Here is a 15,302-nt window from a genome sequence, read left to right as displayed (position 1 = left end):
GCTACCCACTGCTTTTCTTTTTGCTAAAATAAACAAATTAGACACCCTGAGGTTCCCATTATGGGCTATTTTTCTATCCCACAAGTTACTCTAGTGGTTTCTCTTTGTCTCATATCCGATTTCAGATGTATTATAAAATGCTAACATCGAAACTGGGACAGAGGACTGTCTATATTAATTATCCTGCCTGACTCTCCCAGGTAGTTCTGGGTGTCTCTGGAGCTTTGGGACACCAGATTTTCATGCAAGTACACAGGTTTTGATATTCTATGCTGTTCCCTGCCACCTGAAAGAAAGCCTGAACACCCCAAGTACTGCATCGCACCCAATGGCCCTGTACTCACTTCTCAACTATGTGTACACTCAGACAGAAACCCAAGGTAAGAACAGCAGGTACTGGCATGCACTGGAAAGCTATAAACAGGCTAAGAGGGGTGGCAGCAGCAGGAGGGCATCCTAAGCTTCAGTGTGAGTTAGTGATAGAAGGGTATACACAGACACCCAGCAGCACCAACATGATCCAATGTGAGTTTGCTGTTCATTGCCATGCTCACCAACAGATGGTAACCAGCAAGGACAAGCCTTCCCCTACCACAGTCACATCCTAACTTCTTATGCAGATGACCTGCCAATAATGTCAGCATACATGATTCCAGTGATGCATGAAACAGACAACATATAGTCTTTAAAATCTGAAGAGATGCTAATGCTGCCAGGCTGTGATTACACTCTGAAGTAACTGTTACAAGAGTTGCTCTGTAATGACTTGAGAATTCTAAAGTACCTTCTCAAGTGAGTATGCTAACTGAAATAAGAGAGATACAGCTATGCTGTTATAAAAACTACATGAGGACCATTAAAAATAATCATTAATTTATAAACAGTAGACAAAGTTTTGTAAACAATAACTTGTTTAACTTCTTCCAAAGAAGGGATGAGTAATTTACTCCCTTCAGTGAAATGCTATGCTAGAAGCCCCAAATTCTTGGTATGCTGGGGAAGAACAAAAAGATAAAGAAGTAAAAATACCTCTAGAGAGTCTCCATCACATTCCCCTTCCTCTGTAGTCTTCCCTATTTCTTCAGTGATACTGTTCACCATGTCAAAAAACCTGTTAAAAGGGGGCAGGGGGAAAGGCAAAAACACACTTGAGATTGTAAGGACAAAGGGAATGCTTCTCACTAAAGTAATGAATGAACGAAGCTGCAGCCTTTTTTAGCACAAAAAGACATGAAGTTTCCTCCAGGAATGCCTTCTGGATCAATTCAAGACCACAGCCCTCAAGCTTACGGAGCAGAGATACAGCTTAGAGAAGCTGAGCCACCCCTAATTTTGTGCAACAAACCCTTGCTAAGTTTCCTCTAGGGATACTGGTACAACCTTACATATGTAAACATGATGTTAATGTAAAGGAAATTAAGTATGCCTTATCATAATCATAAATAAGACTTTAGTTACAGTGAAAGAAAAATCTTAACCAGGTCTTGTTGTTACCCCAAATGTTCCCATTTAAAATTTAGGATGCTTTGTCAGATTCAGGGCAACAAACATTTGTAGTAAGCTTAATATGACTATGAGAAAAATAATCCCAAAGTGTGTAAAAACAAAAATGTCATAGTATTTGTTTCTCATGTTTATCCGAGCCAGCACTTTGACTCTTCAAACCTCATAGATGTCCAGGGTATGGCAGAACTAAGCTTTCACATGAAAGATGGTGATCACAGAGGGTGCTCCAATCAGCTTCCACCACAGTTCTGAAACAGTCAATCCCTGCTGTGTATGCAGACACCATCTACCCCATAACAAGTCTTATTTTTTGTCTGAAATAACAACAGTGACACACCTTCTGCAATGAAGTTCTGTGCAGAAATAGATTTGAAAGTCATCCGAGTTGTGCAGCACATAGAGGAAACAGCACCGTTCTTCAAACTTCGAAATGCTGAAAGAACAGCCAAGCGGAACATGTTATTGGAAAGATGCATTTGGACTTTTATCGGCTGTCAGACCATACAGATCAGCCCATTTAATAAGGGAAAGCACCAGATTAAACCTAAGTAAACATAGTTTTTCCTTACTGTAAAATTACTCTTGTATCCTCCAAAGTTCACATTCTGCTGTTTCCTATCATCTGGCTTGCCCACTAGTCCACACATTGTCCAAGAGAGAATAAAAGCAAAGAAGTTAATCAGATTATTTCCATTGACTTGAGTATTTTTTGTCTCCAGTGCATTTAGGTAAGGCCCTTAATTTCTACTCCTGCAGCCAATATGAAACATCCTTTCAGGATGACATCAGAAAGCCGGACTTTGAACTCAAATCATGAGTTCTTCCCGCTTCAGAAACCAACTGCAGCTTAACCCTAAACACAAAAATTTCTGATTTGCTCCTCGTGAACTGTTACATTGATAGTATGTTGGAAAAACATTTTCAAGCTAAGACAGCATCAAAATATGGGGCAAATGATTTTACCAGTCCTGGCCGACCATGCCTTTCTTCAGTTTTGGTTTTATCTGCTATAACAGAGCAAAGATAATGAAGAAATACATATGCCATTTTCTTATGGATGCATAGATGTCTCCACAGAAGAGGTGCAAACTCTGGTACAGTTGTCATTACTGCACTCCTTACAGAAAATATTAAACATTATTTGAAATAGTTCTTTCTGCAACTTGGTCATATGTTGAGTGCCAGGTGTCAAGATGGCAAATACTTGTAATTTTCAACCTTTAATAGGTTGTCTGATTCTTTCTTCCTTTTATGATTCCTCTACTGTAGAGTCCCGTAACTTTTGATAAACAAATGGCTCTTGAGACAAGCTAGGGGCTGCCTTTCATAAAGCTACTTATGAGAAGAGCAAGCTTCATTATAAGAGTATTTGTCTTTCGGTGTGGTGACTGATTTATTTTTATGTTAGGAAAAATTTGTAAGTGCTAAGTAATGTACGGATCTGGGAAGACAGTCACTGTCTCCAATTTATAAACTAAATTTTAATTCAAATGTTTTCAAGTGTAAAGGTAAACTCTCCAGATATGGAGTAACTGATATTAACAGAATTACTCATGTATTTCAAGTTTAATGTGAGTTTAAATATTTCACTGATTAAACTGTCAGTTTAAACCTGATGTGCACAGAAGTCACTATCACAGCACTAAATTAAAGGGTAAGAATGTGGAGTGTACACAGAGGGCAGGCAAATTCATAAACATTTAAGGCCTTTAAGTGAGTATTTATATTGCTTATACATTGCTTTCCTGCCTGGGGGAAAAAAAAAATGTTAACGTGAAAAAAGATTAAAAAAATACCAGGTCATAAAGAGACACAAGATAATTTGCTCAGGAAATGTCTCGTTCTTATGGTTCCTAAGTGCGCATAGTACCCACCAACTTCTACAACAGCAGAATTGGGGCTGAATTTGCAAAAGTCGGAAGACAAACAGGGAAGCACGATGCAGCATGGCCTTATGCCCAGCTCCTGTGTGTCCAGAACTCCCCTTAGTCCAGGAGAAATACTACAAATGCTGTAACTGCTGCTTTCTAACACTTCCAGATGAAGCAGCAGATAAAACAGTTGAGCACTGGCAGCAACGACAGAAAAGCAGCTTTGTGGAACTTTTGCCTGTTTTCTAGAAGTGTAGCAGTACAGACACCTCTCACTGTCATAATTAAGCAGTCTGATGAGATTCCAAGCTCCAAGAACTTGGAATGGAAGATGAACATCCTTGTTGTCAATTCTTAAGCTACAAAGAAAACTGGATGCAGATCTGAATCCAACTTTTTTGCCGTTTCTAACACCACATTCATCAGCATGACCTCTGAGGCACTCTCCCGCAGAAACAACACAAGGAGCAGTTATTTCACAATGCAGGGCTTGTCCCAAACACTGAGAAAAAGCCAATTGGTAGTCTAGCAACTTCAGTCTGCTACTTTATTTTTTATTTTTAAATTGGAAAAAAATAAGATGTTATCTTCTTGCTCATATGATACGAGCTCTGCAGAGCACTAAGGACTTTTCCGGATAACCTAAGATGCAAAGCACCTTTGGGTAGCAGCCATGTTCCAAAAGCTCTGCTGAAGCCCTTCAAGATTAACCCTACTTTTTGAGCTGATTCAATATTAAACATTTCTGTTTAAGAGGTCAAGAAGGTATATGACAAAACCAGAGTTATTTACATGGGCACACAAACCCCTAATCAATGAGTTCATTAAGCTAAACCAAATTACCATGACTCCCTGCACACAGAGTGAGACTTAACACTGCACTGCTCAGAGGACTCCATTTACTTGCCAGGTCCCTTTGCAGTTCTTGAGAGTCAAACTCTTACTCATGAAATAAGACACCGATTACACTGGCTGATATGCAGCACACAGAAGTAGTGACCCCTCAGCCACCTCCTTGAAGTATTTACCAAAAACATTTGCCATTTCCTCAGACCTGCTGCCTCCCTATGTGATGCAGTAAATATTTATGGAGTCCGCTACTGAAAAAGCCTCCAAGAGGTACAAAGACTTGCCTTGTACATTAATAAGTGAGAGGGGAAGGAAGAGAAAAAAGGACAATAAATAAATACTTCTTCCTTTTTTAGAAGCACATAAAAACATACTGTAACCAAAACCCAAACCAGACTGAACTAAGCATATCATTCCAATTTTTGCCTAAAATAAGCTGGATCCCACAGGACTGAACTGCTATGCCTATTGATAGTTTGTTTTTTTAAGTTACTTTTTAGAAAGAAAAAGAATAATCCATCTGTGCAAAAATGTACTGCAGACATAGCAACAGCTTTGTGTATGGAACAGTTATTATTAGAACAGGGCAATGACTACCAAAAAAACGCAAGATTTCTGGCCTTTTTTATTTTTTTTTTCCTCTAAATTACACTAAAAGCAAACACCAAAGTGGAAAGTTGCAGGATGCCAAAGCACAGATAAATCCTAGGGAAAAAGAACAGACCAAGATGAAGAACTGATACAAAGGGGTCACAGCAGTGGTAGAACACTATTTCCTTATTATCAGAAGACACAAATGGCAAGGGTGTACCCTGTCAAAAAGGATGCATGCTCAACCTGGGCTAGCAAAGCAGACCCACTAGCTCAAATTCAGTTGTTCTCTACTGACAATATTCACACAACCCTCACCCCCAGTGAAGAATTGTCCCTAGGAGAAGTCTCCTTTATAGACAGAAAACATTTTGCTGAAATCAAACAAGTAGATGGCAAAGTCCCAGCCCAAAGGGGAAAGCATGCTAAAGAAAGATGGCCTTCAACATATAACATCTCTTCTAATTGAGTCAAGCCGGTCTTGCACATGACCTGTGATCCTATGATCTATTAATTCATTTGTATCTACTCCACCATGAATAATCTTTGGGAGGTTTGGGGTTTTTGTATGGTTTTTGTTTTGGTAGTGTTTTGTTGTTGCTGTGGGTTCTGTGGCTGTTCTCCCCCCCTTTCTTCTTCTATTGACTCCCTTTTCTGTTCTCTCAGTCTTCAACCCTTCACTTCGTGGTCTATCCACCACCTTGAATTGACAGACTCCTCTCCTTATAGGCCTTCTCTAAAACAGTTTTGCTGCTGTACACATGAACAGACACAAGCAAAATTAAAGCCAAACATACACACTCATGTCAAAACCCTACAACAGGTAAGCAATTAGGATACTGCAAGACAGCCCAATCCTTCCAGTTCCTCATATCCTCCTGCTCTGCATCCACATATTACTGTCTGGCTGTGACAGAATTCAGGTAAAATGGCACAAAACTTTGGCAGTTATTTGAATTCAATCTCAATGAGCATAAAGTGACTACCAACATTTTGAAAATATTGGTTCTTTAAATTAATGAGCTATGTTTGCAAGCTTTTACATAATGCAAGTGATCTTTTCTGAATCAGGAATAAGCCTCCTGGGGCTTCACGTAGAGCAGGGCACCCGTGAAAGTACCTGCAATACTATGCTCCAATTCTGTGCCTGTTACTCTACCAAGGTCCAACAGTATCAACCATACTTATTCAATTACTCTTCTCATTTCAAAAAATGAAAACAAAAATACCTACCTTACTCCCCTAATAGAAGCAGCACTGAAGTTCCACTCATGGATACCTTTCTGTAACACACAGAAGAAAATAAATAAATAAAACATTGCTTTTTATGAACAAAGCACCAGTAGGCATATCTTCTAGTCTGAAACTCAAGACATGAAAAGAGAAAAACTTGAATTATAAACAGCCTATCACCTTTTAACAGGTTTGGGGTTTTTTAATGGTGCTGTGGGTTGTTTGTTTGTATTTTGGTGGGGTTTTTTTGCTTGTTGGTTTGTTTTTTACCCCAAAGCAACAGAAGCTCTAGATTGAAGTTTTCCTTTGTTTCTTCACTGCTTACTCTGCAAACATGATATACTATTTAGAAAGCATGCAAAACAGCAGATTAGAAGGGCTGCCAGTGGAGCCTGGTCTGGGTGCTAAACCTGGGGGTCACACATGACCCACTGGAAAGTTGCGGGGGAGAAAATTCCACCTCTGAAAATAACACGAGGCTGCTCTGCACACGTAGTGCCCTGGTGTGTGGGAAGACCAGGCAGAGAGAGCTCTGAGCAGGAAGCCTGACTCTGGAGAGCAAAGCAGGAAATTCTTGGAAAGTAAGAGGAATTGCCCAGGGAAGAAGCAAATCTGAAGGTCAAGTATCCAAAGAGACAGAAAGGAGATTATTACCCTCAGAATCCAGATGACAGCAGTTAAGAAAGTACTGAAACCCCCAAGAGCTGCTGGAAAGAAAGAAAGAAGCTGCTCTATGAAAACACAAAGGGCCAGGCCTCACTTATTTTCAGATCTTTAAAATTTACATCTGTCACATTCAGCAGAACTGAGTTCTCTCTGTAGACAGTCATATTACTCTGTTTATATTCTATCATAATAAAACTTCATTGTAGGAAACAGAAGTCTTTTGTATCTTCTCACTAAAACATTCTTCTTACAGGAGAAGGTGGAACTATGCCACCCCAAAGTCCTGGCAACCTTGGGATCCCACCACAATGAGCAACGTATTTGAAGAAACTCTGCTTTCTAGAGCTGAATTTTATTTGGCATTTTAGTGACCTGTGCAAGTAAAAGGCACATTTCTTGCTGAGATGTAATATTATAGCATAAGACCATAGTGTCAAATACAACCATAATCAAATGTACTCCAAAAGATGACATGAAAATGTGTAGCTTATAAAACATTTAATGAATAGTGAAATACACAGAAGTCAGAACGGATGCACTGCCAAGATAGTTGCACAATATGCAGCAAATAGAGGAAATTATTCCCCCAGCTAAAACAGCTTGCTTTAAGGCTTCTTACATCAATTTTCTCCTCCTCTGTAATTCCTGTTCAAATCACAGTAAAGACTGTGATGCTAATATAAAATGCCTAACACAACACACAAAAAATACAAGTAAACATCTCTCTTGAAGCACAAGCTTCACACCATTATATTTGTGAAGAACAAAGCAGTAACTCCAGTATCTCTTCAATGCTAAATGGGGGAAAGGGTTTCTTCACTAGGGAACATGGACAGGAGAACAGCCTGACATTAAGACAATGTGGGATTGCATCTTAGAGGTACCAACTAATGCTAGTGTGAAGTGTATGTGAAACTAGAGTTGCCTGGCTCTCTTGGATGAAGAAATATCCCCAACTCAATCCCTCTGCTAATAAGGAAGGTGTATCTGCACTGTCTTTTACTCCTCCCTCCATACACAAATTCTGCCACTTCCCAATTTTCTATGCTTGAAAACTTTCTTCAGAGCTTACCTATTGATACTTGTCCAATTCCCACTATTGGGAATAATATAAAATCTAAGTAAGTTAAAATATATGTCCTGACAGGCAGAAATACTCAAGAAGCATAACAAGAAGGCCAAGTATTCTGGGTTTTACCTGTCACCTATGTGGAACTAATCTCTCACAGATTCATACATCTTTTATGCACCACATGATGTTCTCTGACAACAAAATAATAAAACAGTTATGTCCCTCACGATCTTGCCAAATTTTGAATACACTGGAGTAAACATATCAGGCATGCTATCCAAATTCAGCATCTGTTCTTTGGTTAGGCAAAAAAAACACCAACCACCCAAAAGAAAACTCAAAACAGGTTCAGAAGCCAACATGAAACAGAGACAGGCTGTTCTATTTCAAACTTGCAAACAACACTGTTGCATTCCTGCATCCCATGCAGAAAGGGCTGCAAAAATTAGGGAACTGCAAGGCAAAATCAACATGCATTCTACAAAATATAATGCCATCTGATTTTTACAGGCATTTGTTTATGTTAAACTTGGTATTATTGAAGGCATAAATATTAAGGTGTACTGCTAAAAAAGCCACAGAAAAGGAAGAGGCCAATTTTTTTATCCTGGTATTGACTGCCATTTGCCTATTTATTACAAATCCGCTTGCTGCAGGTTCCAACTGAGTTCCACTTAGGACTTCAAATGGAAATTCATATTATTTGTGCATGAAACAAAGTTCATACACTTCATAACTCACAATTCTTATTCTTAGAGCACTGATTGAATTTTGGAAAACAAGTAGAATCATTAATTTATGAGCCAAAATGAACTGAAATCTGAAGTGCGAGCTGGTAAACCTCCGACAGACCTACGGTTGGTAGACCGAAACTAGATAGTTGAAGCAGTTTCCAAACCCAGCTGTTTAACCTGTCCTTGTAGTCAGGATACATGATCTTTGCTTGTTAATCAGTGCCTAAAATGCCTGTTTTTAGACTAGTAAGGATCAAACCAAGACTCTTCCTCTTTGCTGTGCACTGATAAATAATATATCAATTTCCCTCATAAAATCTCTTACCAAAGGCAAATATAGTCAGTATTTAATACTGACTAGTATTCAGACAGAGCCTGATCACTTTATGTGAATGATTATATTGCAAGAATGTCTGTGACAGAGGTGAACAGGACTCAACAGTCCAGAAAATTCCTTCTAGTCCTATGTTCCTTCTTATATTATACATAAGCCACTTAACAGACTGGAAAGTATCATTCAGGGGGTGAACTACATACACACACAAAAATGCCTACCAAAAAAAAAAAAAGCACGAATAAGTAGTTTCTAAACAGAATAAGTTCTTCATATAGAAATACTTTCAGAACAGATATTTTACAATAACAAGCTTTACTTTGTAGTACTGACAAATCATTATTTACTCTGTGACAAATTTTGGTTTTGTTCAAGAATTGCATAAATTTATTTTTTATATTCTTTTCTGATGCTGAGCCTACTTGGAAAAACATCAGTCAGAATAAACCACAAATAAACAGAAATTCATTTATCTAGGCAAACATTTCAGCTTGTGCTTTAAATATGCTATTTCAGCCACTGCCCATTTACATTTTCTCATGAACGCACAAGAAAAATCCTAACCAGTATGGCCACACTTATTCTGCATGCAATCATGTTACTCCTTTAACAGACTACAAGTATGAAGGTTGAGGGGTGGATTACCTGAAAATTAGGGTCTTCATTGTCCTATATTGCAGGCAAACAAAATACTGTCAGGGAGGAACGAACAGTGCTAGTTCTTACAAATCACACCATGTCCAGCATTGTGCCTCCAGCTGACTCAGCCTCCATTAACTCTTCATATACTTCCCCCACGTTTCTGTGCTCCCATCCTTCTCTGAGGTTCTGCGATGTCCTCCCTGTCCTCTTACTAACAATTTGCTTCCCAAACATCCCAGAATGCAATAGACATTCCAGGTCTTCCACTCCCCTTGCATCTCCAGATTTTCTAAGCTCCTTTCCAAAGAGGTATGGCTATCTCACACCTTGACATACAGACCTCCCAGCTTTTCCAGTCTCTAGACCTCCTGGGCATCTACCTATTCTTCTCCCAAATGCTGCTTTGACTTTTCATTGATTCTGCTCTTATTTTAAGACACCAACCTCTACTTAATATTAAAGGAGTATTTACCACAGCTGACAAGCAATACTGCAAGTACAGGAAGAAGATAATTCTGTTTGTATAAGTAACTTCATGCCACATTATTTGTATGATGACAGTATGTGGTAAATTACTTTAGAAGTCTTAAGCAGACTTCTTGTATGTTCTACACTGTTTTAAAACAACCTGAAAGAAGATGCAAGTTACTTTAAAAAAATGGAGACAAAAGATCCATTGAACAACAGTACAAACTTAACATGGCATTCTTAATTTTTTCTATAAAAAAAAAAGAAAGCATGGCAACATATGTCCACAGCATCTTCCTGTGCATTACGAAAACACTTCTCCTTTGCAGAATCTATCATTAGATGCAAGTGTCTACATGTTATATGCCTTCTGTACCATGCATACTTTTAAATTGTGAAAAAAGTTACTACAGACAACATCATGGCATACCTTGTCATCAGGCAGCACATGCCAGATAGATACAGTCTTCTCCTCAGCTTCACTATTGATGGAGAGATACGAGGGTTGATAGATTTTTGTTGGTTCTAATATTAAAACCTTGTAGAGAAAAAACAAGAGTTAGCACAAAATATGTAGAACTTTAAAAAGTATTAAATGTATTTCTGTAGTTATACTATAGCAGAAAAAAAAAGTGTAAACAGAATGCAAGGTAAAATTGTAGGTACTGGGCTAGTTTAGCATAGCTCACAGAAACTTAAGATTAAAAAAAGGAAAGCAAATTTTCATTTAGCTTTTTATGTAAGGCTATTATGTCACTCAATTTTCCAAATTATTTCTCTGACAACTATCAGATTTTGAAACATTTCTGTCACAATTCATTCTCTTGCAATGCCAATCAAGAACATCCATCTCCCATGTGGACACGATTCATGGTATAACTTTATCATCTTTTGGTAGAAGCGCATTTGGGTATATCAGAAAAACACATCAACCTAGAGCTAGACTGAACTGCTTTTGATTTAGACCGCTGTGAACTGTAGCCACCAGATCAAATTATTTGCTCAAAAGGAACAAGCACACCACTGCAAGAGGCTGACAGCTGAAGATTCTTGAAAATTTCCTGGAATAAGTGAAACAAAACAAAGCAACACCATGTAAAAGGGATAAGATGCAATGCAGCAAGATTTAGTCTAACATAAGCACTTAGCAAATGAAGCCAGCCACCCAGACACTTTAAAAATGTTCTGCCAGAACAACTTCCAGATTTTAAAGCTTCCAGAAATGCTTTAAAGGAGAAATGTTCTAAAGAAAAAAGTCAAAGTTTGGCTATTTGAAAAAGTGTTGTTTGTAATCATACTTATTAATTTTACATTTTCAGTGGTTAAGATCTGATATCTAAAACACCCAATCCATATTGTCTGTGTTGAAGATATTCTCATTCTTCAGAATGTCAAGTATTGTTATTAATTCAAGAAAAAGCTACTCTCTTCCACTGCAGAATGGATAGGAAGATTTCTGACCCTCAGAGATTAGCTGATGTTTATAAAATGGGACTAAGTTATAGATGGTAAACAAGCTGATAATCTTCTTTTTTTCTGTACTTCTTTGTCCTAATAAAAATTCCGATCATACACCATCTCCAAAATATCCATGATACAGAATTTCACATTTGAAAATTTTTGGAGTTCAAAGAATTGCTGTAGGAAATGATGACTGACTGGGGCAACTTGGTGTATATGTATTTTAAAAAATATTACATAAAAATCTAAGCAGACAGTCTTGGAAAGAGTCATAGGCGTAGAGTCAAATCTAAGCCACGTCACCTCCTACAGAGCCAATGAACACACAGATACTCTGGAAAAAGTGCAAAGCCAAGTTCTGAAAAGTAGCTAGCTGTTTAACCCTGTAGATTATGACCAGTGGGATTTCAAATGTGTCACTTGGCATCTCCAGACACTTAAAATGTCTAAAATCTGGTTCAGACCACTTTACAAATTGGGGTCTTCAGCCTATGGCAAGTTACTCACACATTGTGTCATTTCTTCCTCTAAAGCCAAAAAGAGGATGATTATTCTGATGCTACCACACACGAGAGCAACTGACAGCCAAGCAAGTGCTGATGGACAGTGAAGTCCTTAAGTTCAAGCTCCAAGAACAATTCAAAACCAGGAAATCTGCAAGAAACTTCTTTTAGGATAAATTATTTGCAAGAATCTGAAAGAAGGGAGGATAAACAAAGTTACTGTGTTTCATTTTGTGGACTTGTTCCAGGGTGTGATTTTCCTTCTGAATATGCACAAATAGAATTTTTGTAGTATGAGAGATCATGTATGTCTCTATGCAACAACATAGTAGTTTCCTATACAACACAGTCAAACTTTCGGCTCATGTTATCACAATGATCAGTTTCAATTAGTCTCATTAATAAAAATCCAAACCATTTGACTTGGACAATTTTATAACTTAGAGCCCATTTAAAGTATCTTGTTGCACCATTTCATCAAGAAAAACAAAAACAAAACAAAACAAACAAACAAAAAGAAACCCAAAACAACAAAACCAACCCACTAAAAAGAATATGGCATTGTCTTTTATAAAAAAAAAAACAGAGCATTCAAAAGATTTTTTGCTTCCCTGCAAAACTTTACACCTATTCTCCTTGGAAAAGGGGAACCAGACACCCTAGAGAGGCTCATGTTGCTTTTACTTTACTGCCTCAAGCTGTTGCTGTTCAACACTAGAATCTTCCTTATGGATTATTAACCCATCTACACATGGAAACCAAAAGAACTGTACCAAAGAACCAGTATGCACTTCATGGATCTGGGAGGCAATGACAACTTCTATTTAAGTCAAAAAAAACCCAAAACAAAACAGCAGCTGTATTTGCTAGTGGCCAGCTAAAAGGAATACCCCAGACATTATTTCCTGTACATGTGTGCATATACACACACACATATATATATATATGTATATAGCTAATATGTACAGGGAACAAAGGTCATTTTACAGTATACTTTTAGGACATTGTACAACACCAGAATATCTCATGAAAAAATCAGCACAGTATTTGTGGAAGAAATCAGAAAAGTATGTACATACTTATAGTGCAATGTTGTTGAAATACATTGTCTAGTAGCTGGAACAACAGATTTCTGACTGCTTAGGCTGATTTTTGACCTCCAACAGAGTGCAGGCTTGATTGGCAGTAGAATATGCAAAGCCTGCTGAGCTAGCAAGAGACTAAATTCAATATCTTTTCTTCAAAACACAATGTAGTTAATACAGTGCCACCTGGAATACACTGCAAATGTTTGCTTTACAAGGATACCTATCAGCAGCAAACACTAAATAGCAAAGTTCCATCTTGACTTTTTTCATCATTACTTTCATATGGAACACACTGTGCAATCCCATTGTAGCCACATGCAATCATTTAAAACCAATCTAATATGCAGGCCCAATAAACTCCTCTCTGGACAAGCAGTTTATTGTCTGGCAACCTAAAAACAACGTTTCATGTTTGTTTCCTTGATGCCACCATTTATTAAACAAAACACAACACCACCAAAAAAAACCAATCACTTACTGGGAATCGAACTACAGACACATCTGTCTTTGTGGCTTCAACAAGGAAGTCCATCCAGAAGTCCACAAGTTCCTGTTTGGCCGTGTGTTCTGGAGTCAGCTTCTTAAAATGCTGATATATCAAAATAGTCTCTACAATAGACTTCAGGTACCTGTGATCATCCAAGCACACAAAGACAGTAAATTTAATACACTTTGTAAATAATGTCTCTATCTTTAATCACCATGGAAGCATTCACCATTGCAACACCACGGCAGCAGGTAAAATTTTGGTTCACTAGGATTGCTTTTAATAATAGCAATTCCCCATTTAGAACTGCTATATTAGTAATCGGAAATACAAATGAGTTCTGGGACACACCTTCCTGCATATATTCCTGCTTCCATTTACTGTCTCCTATCCTAAATCATGAAAGCTTCATGAAATAGCTGAATCTTCTACCTCTGGACCAAACTGAGCCTACGTCAACCTTGTGTCAGTAGTGACCAACCTCAAAAACCTCGGTGAAAAGTCCACTAGTTTAACTTTCTACACTGTTCTGCCTTCTGCATTGTATCTGCATTGGCAATTGTTTAACAGAGATTTCTAAAACATGACAGTTTTGCAATTGATTACCCTACAGATACGATAACAGCTACGCTAAGCAGTCTGTTGGCATTGCCAGGGAAAGGACAAGAGTGATGCTGAATGTCTCCCCTAAATGCAGCTCATCTCTCTCTCTGCTGTTCTTTCTGGTGCTGATTTATGGAGCTCCTCATAACTGTGTTTTCTGTTGGCATTTAAAAAAAAAAAGTCGTAAAGATAATCTTACACAAATTTCATGAAAACCACAGCAATGAGATCTATAACACATTCTTAAAGAGGACTTACTACAGCTATCACTTTATTGTGCTACTAGGCTATTCATGGTAACTTTGTTTCCAGGCTTATGACAAGAAGGTATAATGTAAACTCAGAGCCATTTGGGAACAGTTCCATAGCTGTGCATTTTCCAAACATCCTTCTTAGGCCATGGGGATATCTGGCTTAAGGTACTGTATCTACCCCCTTTGGCATCAAGTGGGCTCTGCTGAACAGCAGGTAACAGACTAGGAAGAACTTGCTCACTGGAGAAATCTTTCCTGAAGCACCAATGAGTGTGCTCTATTTTCAAAGTCCACAGACTTAAACCCCAAATGCACCAGTACATAAAATCCTGAGAACAAGGCATTCATAAACTCCTGAAAACTGTATAAGCAGACTTCCAGAGAGTGTTATCCAGCTTCTCAGTAAAACATGCACATAGTAAAAATGGAAAACCTTGTAGATAAATACCCTGTAAACAGCATTTATAAAGTATTTGGTAAGAAAACTGAAGTTCTTAATTTAGACAGTTTCCTATCTTATGTCAATATAGAAATTGAGCATTTCCATATATTAGCACATATACATACGTTCTCCTCTGATCAGCTTTTTGAGATGCTTTCTAGCCTTTATAAAAGGACAAAAATACATAGACTGTGACATACGCACTCTTTCAGTTGGCAGAGTGAGAACTTTTTCAGTCAGAAAGAAATCTTGGTTCTCCCCAGCTAACAGAATCCCAGCCCTTGACAAGTAGGTTACTTGCTGGCTATATCCAAAGCAGAACAGGTGCTGGGAGGCCACTGTCAGTCTCCTGGCCTTTGCATAACAGGTGTTGAGCCTACAGGGCTGCCTTTAACCCTATACTTACAACCTTTCTGGTAACTGGACTTTAATGTACGTTCTTCTCAATCATAATGAAATTCAACTTGCACTACTCAGCCCATTCATGTTCAAGTTCCT

The 15,302-nt window shown here is 38.1% G+C and overlaps 1 protein-coding gene across 3 annotated transcripts in view; it reads right to left on the bottom strand.

The window, feature by feature from the left end:
- The window catches only part of MAP3K5 (mitogen-activated protein kinase kinase kinase 5), a 106,853-nt gene that overhangs the window by 26,971 nt on the left and 64,580 nt on the right, over positions 1-15,302 (bottom strand). For all 3 annotated transcript variants that reach the window (XM_082049936.1, XM_082049938.1, XM_082049937.1), the window contains exons 10-14: positions 13,497-13,647; positions 10,397-10,504; positions 6,051-6,100; positions 1,844-1,939; positions 1,030-1,111 (exon numbers count right to left, since the gene is read on the bottom strand). In XM_082049936.1, the coding sequence (XP_081906062.1) occupies positions 1,030-1,111; positions 1,844-1,939; positions 6,051-6,100; positions 10,397-10,504; positions 13,497-13,647 (487 nt within the window). The remainder of the gene's footprint in view (positions 1-1,029; positions 1,112-1,843; positions 1,940-6,050; positions 6,101-10,396; positions 10,505-13,496; positions 13,648-15,302) is intronic.

The sequence above is a fragment of the Streptopelia decaocto genome (assembly GCF_964273445.1).
Source record: "Streptopelia decaocto genome assembly, chromosome: 3".
Classification (NCBI taxonomy): domain Eukaryota; kingdom Metazoa; phylum Chordata; class Aves; order Columbiformes; family Columbidae; genus Streptopelia; species Streptopelia decaocto.
The sequence above is the reverse complement of the archived record's forward strand: the minus strand, read 5'-3'. Positions and strand labels throughout refer to the sequence as shown.